This window comes from Bombina bombina, chromosome 6, assembly GCF_027579735.1.
Source record: "Bombina bombina isolate aBomBom1 chromosome 6, aBomBom1.pri, whole genome shotgun sequence".
Classification (NCBI taxonomy): Eukaryota; Metazoa; Chordata; class Amphibia; order Anura; family Bombinatoridae; genus Bombina; species Bombina bombina.
The window spans coordinates 252,922,905-252,935,736 of NC_069504.1; the positions used below are offsets into that span (position 1 = coordinate 252,922,905).

The 12,832-nt window shown below is 37.4% G+C and overlaps 1 protein-coding gene across 3 annotated transcripts in view; it reads left to right on the top strand.

The window, feature by feature from the left end:
- Positions 1–3,467: 3,467 nt before the first annotated feature.
- The window catches only part of ZFC3H1 (zinc finger C3H1-type containing), a 635,174-nt gene continuing 625,809 nt past the window's right edge, over positions 3,468–12,832 (top strand). For all 3 annotated transcript variants that reach the window (XM_053716781.1, XM_053716782.1, XM_053716783.1), the window contains exons 1-4: positions 3,468–3,940; positions 10,990–11,391; positions 11,816–11,991; positions 12,146–12,353. In XM_053716781.1, coding sequence (XP_053572756.1) covers positions 3,532–3,940; positions 10,990–11,391; positions 11,816–11,991; positions 12,146–12,353 — 1,195 coding nt within the window. In that variant the 5' untranslated portion in view covers positions 3,468–3,531. The remainder of the gene's footprint in view (positions 3,941–10,989; positions 11,392–11,815; positions 11,992–12,145; positions 12,354–12,832) is intronic.

The window sequence follows — 12,832 nt, forward strand, 5'->3', positions numbered from 1 at the left end:
TATTGAGTGTTAAAGTTCCGAAAGGGGCGGTACACTGGTGAATCTGTGATGTGTATGGTTGAATCTTGTAATGACGTCATGATATTATTAACCTGCCTATGTAGTTGTGAAATCCTCATTGTGTTGTTGTATTGTGCTACATTGTTATTGTGTGCTGAATAAAATCTAAATGTGTGCTTTGTGGTTGCGTGATGGGTGATGCGTGTTATGTACATGTACGTATATATTGTGATTGTGTCCCACATATGCTGACTTGTATATAGCGGTCTGGCATTGTTGTTCCTTCCCATAAAGTGACATCTGTAATCTGGTGTAATGATGTTCTTCTTGTACGTAATTCCTAATGGTTTCTGGTGATGGAATCATGATGTTAAAAGTACAGTAAAATCCATATGTTCTGTTTTGTGATTCCTCGAGAGAATGTAATGTGTTTTTCCCCCATCATTTGAATGCACATGTATGAGTGAATGTTAAAAGTAATATATGTGCATCCATGACTGATCATGTGTTAAGCCTATGTAGATATGCAGTTGCTGCAAGCATATGAGTTGAATAACAGAAATGCAATAATAAAGGTAAATGAGAGGTGTTTCCCATTGTGTACTGTTTGTGAATCAAGAAATGTTTAGTGAATTTTATTTTAATTTTAAATGTAATTTTATTTAAATAATAATGTGTTACTAGTGATGTGGATTTGTAGTTGATGTAATCTAAAAGTGTGAAACAATTTTATGGTGTTGTGAATATTCAATAATTAAAAAACATAAATCCACCATAGTCATTTCTTGATCTATTTATCATCGCTATGTCTAACGCATAAAATCATGTCTTTTCTAGCGCTGGTATTTGGAGTTTTTCAGTCTATGCTATTTGCGTGCGTTAGGGAAATGAGGGTTTCGCGTGCACGAGCACGTCTTCCCAATAGAAGTCAATGGAGGCTCTAAAGATTTCCAAATTTTTTTTTCTAAGACTGGTTTTCCTCGTAAAGTGAATGACGTCATGAGCTTGTGTGAAAAAGTCACTAAATCGTGTTCTTTTTGTAATAAATAAATATTTTGTGTATGTCATGTGGTGTATATTGTTTGTATGCATCGATGAGTGTATGTTTGTGATAATGTTATTAGTTAGATGTAGGTATACGAGGTTCTTTTCCCGTGTGTCAATGTAAGTCAATGGGAAAATGGATTTGTGTTGTTTTTTTTCAAACACCCGAGATCTCGCAACTTTAATCCTTTGTATTTTGCTGAAAAATTATTAAATATGAAAAATAAACATAGTGTAGTGTTTGTATGAGTGTAAGTGTACTTTGTGTAATATTTTTAATTTGATTTGTAGAATTTAATTTTGTCGGTATATGTTTACTACTGGGTCTGAGGTGTCGGTAGAAATTTGAGCGTTAGGTGATTTTGGAGTGGCGGTAAATAAACTCTAAATACCGGAGTCCGTAAGAAACCCGCGTTAGGGGCCTCTAACGCTGGTTTTCACGGTTAACGCCAAACCCCAAATCTAGGCCTTAATGATCTAATTTCTGCTTTATATAAGATAAGTCCTGCCTCCATTTCTTGCAAGTCCCAACCTGACTCGCTTACAGGAGCAAGTGCTGTCATAAAACTTCTAACTTGCAGGAAGGCATAAAAATTATTTTGAGGTAGCTGAAATTTTTTTGCTATCTCACCATACGTTTGTATTTTATTTGTGTCTGTTATCAAAAATTGTGCAAAGTATCGAATTCCTTTTTCGTGCCATTCTCTAAAAACTATATTATTTTGTCCTGGAGAAAAATCCGGGGTACCAATAATCGATAAGTATCTCGATCTACTGTAGTCCACGCCCATTAGATTACAATATTTTTGCCAGGCCAAAATAATATTCGAAATTGTTGAAAGTTGTTTAATATTCTCTGGTAATTGTGCATACGTGTGATGAAGGGCCGATTTTAAGTTGAAAGGTCTTATTAATTCTGTCTCAATCTCATAGTAGGTGATATATTGCGATTCAAGCAACCAGTCTAATCCATATTTTATCATTGCTATCCAATTATAATAGCGTAGATTTGGTAAAGCCATACCTCCATATTTTTTAGGTATAGTTAATCTGTCTAGGGCAATTGTAACTATTTTACAGGTACAGTATTTATTGAATACTGTGCTGTGCTAGTGTTAAACTAAACATAGCATTAGTGTACCCTTATATATGTTACGTCAAACATGTTTTCAAGTTTTTAAACACACTGGCAAGTGAAAAGAAAGCTAAAACTGCCTTGTTTCACTTTAAATCGGGGCTCCGGTCCCGAACCTGCTGTATGAGTGGGGTATACCTGTAATATATACATGTCAAGGGATATTCAGGGATTTCTGACAAATATCAGTGTTACAATGTAACTATGGCAAATTTTGAAAAAAAAAATGGTTTGTTAATAGCAAAGTGCTACTTGTACTTATTACCCTATAACTTGCAAAAAAAGCAAAGAACATGTAAACAATGGGTAATTCTAAACTCAGGACAAAATTTAGAAACTATTTAGCATGGGAGTTTTTTTCATGGTTGTAGATGTGTAACAGATTTTGGGGGTCAAAGTTAGAAAAAGTGTTTTTTTTTTATTTTTTCATAATTTTTTCTTTATAGTAAATTACATGATATGATGAAAAGAATTGTATCTTTAGAAAGTCCATGTAATGGCAAGAAAAAAGGTACAGTATATATGTGGGGGCACAGTAAATGAGTAAGAAGGAAATTACAGCTAAACACGAACACAGCAGAAATGTAAAAACAGCCCTGGTAAGAAAATTGAAAAATGGTCTGGTCACTAAGGGGTTAAAGTCCTACTTGGGACCCACAGTCTGCATTGCTGGTCCAGAGCAGAAACTGACACATGTAATTGACCCCCAATTGAGATTGTAATATAAAATGCCTAATTATCTGAATTAAAAAATAAAAATAAATTGCAATATATATTAATTTTTCTTTTTTGAAGATTTTGATTTACTTTTTTTAATTCTCAGAAATGGAAGTACACTGTGCAATTGTCTCTGTCTAATTCGCCTTAGCAGATAAATTGCAAAACAACGCATTTTTTGTTAACAGTAATTGATTGTGGTTAGCCTGACCTTCTCTAGTAAACAGACGGATTTGATGTCATGCCTCTCAATATAATGTGCCATACAGTTCCTAAACCGTTTTAATTTTTTGCTTGCCAGATAGCGCCGCACTATAAGTTTCTGGCTGTTAAATGGTTAAAACTACACAGACAACTTTTAGGTACAGTACTAGGCTAAATATACATTTGTCAATGTTAAATTGAAATGCTGTTTTCTAAATGTTGAAATGTTTCTATAAAATGTATTATAAACCCATTGATGGTTCATGGCACTAATTCCTAATTTGCTCATGGAAGGTCCCACATTCACATTTCTCGTCCGTGACGTCTGGATATGCTGGTCTCGCGAGATCTCCAAATATCCCGTAACTATCAGTAGTGAAGAGAATTAGTGCGGTTTGGTTGATCGGTGTTGTTTAGAGTCCACTTTCGTTATGTCGGAACGTTTACAGCGAGCGTCTTCACCGCGTGAGGAGGGCGAGCTGGAGGATGGAGAACTTAGTGACGACAGCGTAAAAGCTGATAGCCCGAAACCCGTCCGACACAGGCCGGTTAACCATGACTCCCAATACCGGCACCGCCCGGTATGGCCACCCCCAATGCCTCACGGGTATCGACATAAGGATTATAGGCAACCGCTTCGCATGCAGCAACAAATGCAAGCAGTAGATAACAACCAAAGGTCGTCATTCTGGGAGAGAAGCCATAGTACACTGGGCCGGTTTCGCTCTAGAGGCCGGGTGGGCCGTGGTGGAGGAGGACGAATCTGGGACCGGAGCTGTGGAGATCGTGGAGTGAAACCGAGTAGTCAGAGGTCGTGGGGGGAGCCCTCCCCGAGGAAACGTATCCTTTATGATAGCCGTGTCTTGAGGCAAGGAGTTGAAAGAGCTATAATTTGAGTTTGATAAGTTGATTAGAGCTAGTGTTGGTTATTGGCCGCTAATTCTGACGTATATCGTCTTGTCATGTATTGCCACATACAACGTTTAAAGGGTGAATAGTGAACACACTGCATTGTCATGTGCCTCAGGATAAGCAGCGGTTTCACTATATAATTAGGCCTGACTGGCACTGAGTGTTAGCATTTGGTGAGATGCAGCGTGTAATAGCAGGGGGATTACCAGTATAATAACTGCGCTCTATTTAGTATGATGAAATACCATCTAGTAGTCTGACATAACTATCCCTGTAATCATTAAAACGATATGAGGTATGTTTAGATGCAGAATATATTTATTGGATACAAGGGCATAACTATATGAGGATTTAAAGGGGCTTTCTACTGTGAAAGCAAGTCAGACCCAACATTGTTTTCAAACCTTGTTAATTTACTGTTAAAAAGGCACCTTTGTTGGTGTGCTTACAACTTTAAAATTAGAGTATTGAAGAGCTTTCTTTTAAAGGGGCAGTCTAGTCAAAATTAAACTTTCATGATTCAGATAGGGCATGTAATTTTAAACAACTTTCCAATTTACTTCTATTATCTAATTTGCTCAATTCTTTAGATATCCTTTGTTGAAGAAATAGCAATGCACATGTGTGAGCCAATCACACAAGGCCTCTATGTGCAGCAACCAATCAGCAGCTACTGAGCATATCTAGATATGCTTTTCAGCAAGTGATATCAAGAGAATGAAGCAAATTAGATAATAGAAGTAAATGAGAAAGTTGTTTAAAATGACATGCTCTTTATAAATCACGAAAGAAAAAATGTGGGTTTCATGTCCCTTTAAGTACAAATATTTAAAACCTTAATGCTTTGTAGATGGGCCAATTATTTATGGGTACAAAAGAATATAATTATGTGGTGTGAAATAATGGTGTCCTCTACAAATGTAATCTACTACGAGCAACATAAAAATTGATATGATTTTAGGGACGTGCCTCTAAGGAAATAAAGACAACTGAACAGAATGTTTGGAATGTGAAAAGCTATATTGAGCATGTTTATAGATGTACATGGGGCATGTCTTGGTATGGAAATATATGAAATTGCTATTTATAGCTATTAAGTGTTTTATAACTGTAAAACTAACTTGGCATTCAGTTGAACAATATTAATATTTCAATTGACCTTTTATGAATATTACAGGCAATGTAAGGGCTACAGTTGATACACAAAAGGCCTGACAAGCTCTCCGTTCTGGCAAAACTATTTAAGAAGTCTTGTCGGTTCTGCAAGGTCTGTCAGAGAATTTAAAAAAGGAAAATTTGGGCTTGAGAGCTGTTTATCTAGCTATGCAAGGCTCTGGATTTGAAGGAGAGACACCTACATTAAGGTCTTGATTTAACAAATCCTTCTCCCCCTATTGTGACTGTAGGTTTGCACAAGCGAACCTGCAGTCAAGATTTATCAAGCAGCAGTGATCAGACTTGGATGGAGAATTTCAATCTTCCCGGTCTTGGGGAGATTGACAGCTCCTGCCCACTCATTGGCTGTGTGTGGGCAGGGGGCGGGGTTGCATGCGTGCACAAAGGAGCGCTCATGTGCAAGAATTGGACTGGCAGGGGCGAATATGTTCGCCCGTGGATGATAAATGGAACCCAATAGTTCCCTAAAATTTTGCATGATTTCTCTCCATGACAGTAAGTTTTTATCTGGCCCATAGTTTCTTTATTTACTTTACATAGTGAAGGTAACATGTCCTTGGTCACTATGTATGTTGCAAGCAATTGGTGAGTCAACCGTAAGTCATTCAAGAAATAACAAAATGAGCATGAATCCAAGCCAGCAAAGTGCCACATTTATTTGAATATTTGTAAATTTAAAAATTGGAATTTAAAATTTAGCATGGTAAGTTAGGCAAATCCTTTATAAATGTAGATTGTAACTAACTACCAGTACATGTAGCCTTCTCCACTGTTAATCCATCAGCAGCTGTATTGGATGACAACCTTCTGAAAGGATGACAAACAAGGTTTATTCAGGAAACTAAAATGTTTAAAAGTAAAATTAGCACCTGTTAAGATGATCTCTTAGATTGTCACTGTTTTTTTTCTTTAGAGTCTATCAGTTTTAATAGTTTTATTTTTGTAGGGGGAAAAATCACAAAACTGTTTAAACAGTGTTTGGAAAAATCCCAGCATTTCAAAATGTATTTCCATTTTTTTTTTAAAATGAAATATTTATGTATTAAAAAAAAAACAACAAAAAAAACTCCCCCCCCCCCCCCTCCCCCCCAAAGCTTTTTGAAGTGTGTTCCTTTCCACCATTACATTTCCAGGAGTTGTCCTTATAAGCCACAGGGTATTAGTTGTGTACAAACATGTATTAAAGGTCCGTTTATAATAAGATTACATTTAGTTTTATTATTATTATTGATGCTGCAATGCTGTGTGTTTAACCCCCTTAAAGGAGCTAAACACAAAGTACTGACCGGGAGCCACAGTTCAATACTGATTGGCAGTTTCTGCTTATAGCTAGCAGTGTACTACGGCTCCTGAGTAGTACTTTAACTATGATTGAAGAATTATTCTTTGTTGAGCACATTATTAAAGTGACAGTGTACTGTAAAATGTTTTCCTTTTAATGTGTTTCCACTGAATTGTTATACCATCTGCCATGTATAAAAGGTACAATACAATTCTCATTTAGGTTTATTTTTGTACATGAAATAACTACATTTTCTAACTGAAAACAATCTATTTAAATGGGATGGTCTATACACAAAGGCTGATACTTAGAACAACTGAAATATAACATTTTTATGTCACTCACCCCACTGTGCTGCTGCTGATTCTTGGTTACGTAGCTTTTCTTTGATAATAAATGTGTTAATATTTTCAGTATAGGTGTGTTTTTAACATGTAAAAGCAGCTATTTCAAATGACATAATAAAGGTAAATGCGTATTTGTAAATAATGTAATACACTCCAGGTAAAATGTATCATTGCAAATACATTCACGTGGGCAACATTTACAATACAATGCCCTTTAAATGTCATGCAGTCATTTAACGCAATTCAAGCTGACTGGTGCAGCAGTTCCATTTTCTTATAGGAACTGAAAGAATAAGGGCATTTTATAGGTGCATTAAAGTCAGTATTTTAATGCACTTCAGATAGCAAGTTAAATAAGTGTCTTGTTTAACCTTTTACTCAAATGCTAATCTTGGAGCCTAAACATGGAAGTAGACAAACAAATCAGTCTGCCTGTCAATTGCCCATCTTTACGAGAGCCTAAACTCCCATCAGTGGCTTAAGATTGCCACCTGGGGGTGTAAGAGGTGCTGGACTTAAAGGGACATGAAACACAAAACATGTATTTTATGATTCAGATAGAGAATACAACTTTCCGTTATACCTCTAATTTGCTTCATTCTTTTAGTATCCTTTGTTGAAGAAGTTTCAGTGCACAATAAAATACTTCATGCTGAAAGTTCCTTTTTGTCTGCAGTGTTCGCCGTGCATAGGTGGTATTCAAGGTAGCAATTATAGGGATCAAATGGGTAGAGAGCCCTACCTAGAGTAACACTGTTGTAGTCAGCTCTTCTGAAAGTGATCTGCAAGCAGTTGGGCTCTTAGGCTTACATTCTAAGGGGTTTCATGGCGGCTAGCAATGGAGAGGAGCTGGTATTAGATAAGGTTAGTGTAGGTTGTATGCATCGCTAGACAGAATAGTCTTTAGGGAGTGCTTGAAACTTTCAAAACTAGGGGAGAGTCTTGTGGAGCGAGGCAGAGAGTTCCACAAGATGGGAGACAGTCTGGAGAAGTTCTGTAAACGGGAATGTGAGGAGGTAACGAGAGGAGGGGGAGTAGTAGGTCGTGAGCAGAGCGAAGAGGACGGGACAGAGAGTATTTGACGACAAGGTCTGAGATATAGAGGGGAGCAGTGCAGTTGAGGGCTTTGTATGTCATTTGGAATTTTGTGTTTTAATCCTGGAGGCAAGAGGAAGCCATTGAAGGGATTGGCAGAGAGGTGCAGCAGATGAAGAGCGACATCTAAGGAAGATGAGCCTGGCAGAGTCATTCTTTATGGATTGTAAAGGAACTAGACGGTAGCTAGGGAGATCAGAGAGGACGGAGTTGCAGTAGTCGGCGGGAAAGGATGAGAGAGTGGATTAAAATCTTAGTTGTGACTTGTGTCAGGAAATGCCTAATTTTAGAGATGGTTTTTAAGGTGGAAGCGGCAGGATTTAGCCAAGGCCTGAATGTGAGGAGTGAAAGAAAGATCTAAGTCAGGAGTGAGCCCAAGACATCTGGCATGCGGGGTAGGGGTAATGGAGTTGTAGACAGAGAGATGGGGGGAGGGTTGAGATTTTAGAAGGTGGGGGGGGGGAATAAGGAGCAGAGTTTTGGTGAGATTTAGCTTAATGTAGTGAAAGGACACCCATGAAGAGATGTTGATTTGAGTGTTGTCGACATACAAATGATATTGAAACCCATGGGACTTTATTAGGGAACCTAATGATGGCATGTAGATTGAGAAGGGGACAGAGGACAGAGCCTTGCGGTACCCAACAGAAAGTGGTAACGGGGCAGAGGAAGCCCCAGAGAAGGCTACACTAAAGGTACAATTAGACAGGTAGGCAGAGAACCACAAGAGGGCCGTGTCACAAATGCCAAAGGATTGGAGGGTTTGGAGCAAAAGAGGGTGGTCAACAGCATCAAAGGCTGCAGACAGATCAAGGGGGATAAGCAGAGAGAAGTGGCCTTTGGATTTTGCTGTAAGTAGGTCGTTGGTAACCTTAATGATTGCTTTCTTTGTGGAGTGATAGGGGCGAAATCCAGATTGTGGTGGGTCAAGGAGGGAGTGTAATTTAAGGAAATGGGATAGGCGTGCATGTACTAGCTTTTCAAGAAGCTTTGAGGCAAGAGGGAGTAGGGAAATAGGGCGGTAGTTGGATGGGGAGGTTGGATCAAGAGGTTTTTTTTAAGGATAGGTGTGACCAGGGCATGTTTTAGAGATGAGGGAAAAATACAAGTACTGAGGGAGAGGTTGAAAATGTAAGAGTGTGAGGGGTAAGGGTAGAAAAGAGGGAGGGGAGTAGCTGTGAGGGTATGGGTTCAAGGGGACATGTAGTGAGGTTAGAGTGCAGTATAAGTGCAGAAACTTCTTTAGTAACAGCATTTTATATTACAATCTCAGTATGTCTACTTTCCCTTTTTAAGCTATGAAATATTTTCCACCTACCTATGTATCCCTGTTTTGGCCCCTAATAGAAGTGTGATTATCCCCTTAATATTCTGTCTCTACGTTTGTCAACCCTTGCATTTCAAAATAAATTGTTTTAACCCCTTAAAGTGAGTCAATCCTAGCGTTGGTTAAATGCTAGGATTGACTATTGAAACAAATAAAGGGGACTTTTATTCATGAAGTATAAGATACTTCATGTAGTAAACTCCTTTATTTGTTTCAACCGATCACCGTTCTTAGCTGCTACAGCAGCCCACGGCTAAAAAATAGGATTGACTTTCACTTTAAGCCATATGTATGTAGGTACTATGTCACAGGGTACTTTGTCCAGCGTACCCTTTTGACGTAGTACCTAAGTCCAGCCATCTGGCTCATGCTGCGGTCCTTGCTGTCAGCTGATCATACTTCCTTTACTATATGAAGGCTGATGGCCAATACAGACAGTGACACTCTGTCACTGTCTGTATCTGCTTCTGGTGATGCTGTGGGTGGTGTAGGAAGGCAGGCGGCTGGCTCATCGCAGGAGTGGGGACGGAGGGGACTGTTCTCTACAATTCAGAACAAATTATTGCTGTGGTAGGGGGAGGGATTGGCCAGTACACTGCAGAAACAGAGGGTGCCCTGTCAACAATTGCTTGAGGTTAAGGGGTCTCTAAACTACAGAATTTTATATATATATATATATATATATATATATATATATATATATATATATATATATATATATATATATATATATATATATATATATAAAAAAACTGGCTACTGGCAGACAGCTGCCAGTACCTAAGATGGCTGCCACTTTTTAGATTGTGGAGGGTTAGAGATCTTTTTGGGAGGGATTAGGGAGGTGGGAGCGTTGAGGCATCTCTATTAATAAATATATCAAAATGAATAATTTTTAATTTAAAAAAAAAAATGCTCTAAAATGGCATACTGGCAGGCTATCTGCCAGTAACTAAGATGCTAGTGACCAGTTTGAGAAAAGAGAGCTATTTGGGAGGGTGATCTCTATAATACAACTAAAATTAGCCTTGCATATGGGGTGAGGGAGGGAAAGAGAGCTGTTTGGGAGGGATCAAATAGTGATCAGGGAGTGGGATGGTAATCTCTCTACACTAAAACTCACCTTACAAGCTACCTGATTAACCCCTTCACTGCCAGGAATAATAGAAGTGTGGTGTGCAGCTGCAATTAACGACCTTCTCTTACCAAAAAGCAATGACAAAGCCATGCATTCCTGCTATTTCTGAACAAAGGGAGGGGATAACAGAAGCTTTTACAACCATTTGTGTTACGATTGCACAAGTGGTATGTAAATTTCCATGAGAAGGTTTTTGAAAAAGTTAACGATTTTGTTAATATTGACCGCATTTGGTGGCGAATCGGTGGCATGAAATAGACCAAAATGGGCCTAGATCAACACCTTGGGTTGTCTACTTTAAAATAAAAAAAAATTAAAAATATTTTGTGTGTGTATATATAGTTTTGAAAGTTAAATAAAATACACTAAATGGAGTGATAGCAAAAATGCTAACAATTATGAAAGATAATCAGTACTTTGGTGTGGGTGGAGAAGAGCTTCTATGTATTAGGAGCACTGACGCAAGTCCCTCAGGAATGCTTACAATTAATTGCTCAGCAGTTTTTAAAAACGGCCCACCTCTATTGTGTTTAAGTGCAGTTTTTAAAATATTGCCTTTGTTCAATTTAATGTAACAAGTAGTTCTTAATCTTTTCTTAACAAATTACTCAGCTAAAACCTTTGGAAGGTCTAAATTTGGTCATTCTCAGAGGAATGAGAACTGTGAGGAAGAGAGCTTTGAAGATTTGCTTTTAAAATACAAACAAATAAAACTTGAACTTGAGACCATTAACAAAGATGAGAAGCTAGCTCTGAGTTTAAAGGATGACAATGTGAAAGAGGACAGTCCTGTGGCAGTACCAGTGGAACCTCAAGCTAAAGAACACAAAAGTATTATTGCTGATAGGGTAAAGACATTGCCCGCAGAGGAGAAGCCGGTTGTGAAAGCATTTCAGGCTTTTGAGCTTAAACCTCTTAGGCAGAAATTAAAATGTGTTGGTGAGAAAAAGAAACAAAATGTTGAAGAGTCAATTCAAATTAATGAAACCAATAAAGCTGCAAAATCCATCCAAGGTACTTTAGTAAACTCTGACCCTGTCATTCATCATATTATGCATCAAACATTGCGTACAACAAATTTCCAAATTCATTTATAGATTTCAGTTAAAACATTCATTATACTTTTCCTATGATGAAGATATTAAACCTCTCTTTTGTGTGGATATGTGTGTATATATAACGAATACAGAAAATGTCTCTAGTCTGCGACATTAGACAAGATTCACCACTGGATTTATTAGAGTTAAAGTGCAACAAACAAATGCACAGTTATTTTTGTGTTGTACGTTTTCTCTAATATATCCAGCACCATTATGAGCCGAGTGTTGCAGACCACAGACATTTTCAGCATTCGTTTAATGAAAATATACACACCCCAGATACTTATATTTAGGTGCTATAAGTGTATATTATAAAGCTGGTGCTTGTACTCTTTTAGGGCCTGCTAACTTGGAAGAAACGGTTTCTGGTGATAATAATACAAATGAAATCAATAAGAACAGCAGTACTACAGATGAATCCAGTAAGAATAGTGATGCCACAAATGAAGCCGATAAGAATAACACTACAGATGATAGCAATAAGAATAGTAATACCCCGGATGAAAATAATAAGGTAAGTTTTTTTATAATCGTGTTTTCTCCCCTTTTGATTCCTAATTTTGAGAAATAATTGCGACTCATTAGATCTTACGTGATTACTCATTTACTATTTGTTTTAAAATGTGAAGAAAATGGCTTTATACCATAATGCATTTTTTTTCTTGTAGATTCTGGTCGAAGAGGAGGAGGATTTGTCAGAACTTCATTTACGACTTTTAGCACTTCAGTCTGCAAGTAAAAAATGGCAGCAAAAAGAACAACTTGTCATGAAAGAGAGCAAGGAGAAACTAACAAAGCCCAATACAGAGTCTCCAAAAGAGAAAGCAAACGCGCATTCCCATCTGACAAAAAAAAGCAACAATCCCGCTTATGCAGGTATCTCATTGTAGATCTGATTATATTATAGTTTATCATGGGTGCTACTGCTCCTTCTAAACTCCATTTTAAGGAGGATAGTACTAGTAATGGAAGCTATTTGTCTGTTACTAGGGATGTTTTAAACTGAAGATTATAGATCATATCATGGTTTACATTTAACCCCTTTGCTACTGGGAATTTCAGAGAAAAACTTGCCCACAGTACCGGAGAATTTTTTTAGCATTTTTGCTATACGTATGTACATATTCCTAAATACGGAATTCTAAAATCCAAACTTATTCTAAAACACTTTCACTAATATTTAAAATAAATTAAATAAAATTACTATTTTCCCTGCCTGTAAGTCACAAAAGTATTAAATAATGAAACTAAATCACCTTTAGTTACATATATAAGCTGAATTATTAAATTTAAATGTTGCGTAAATGACCTAAGATATTGTTGTTTACACTTAGTTCCATGCCTTCTCTCAATTT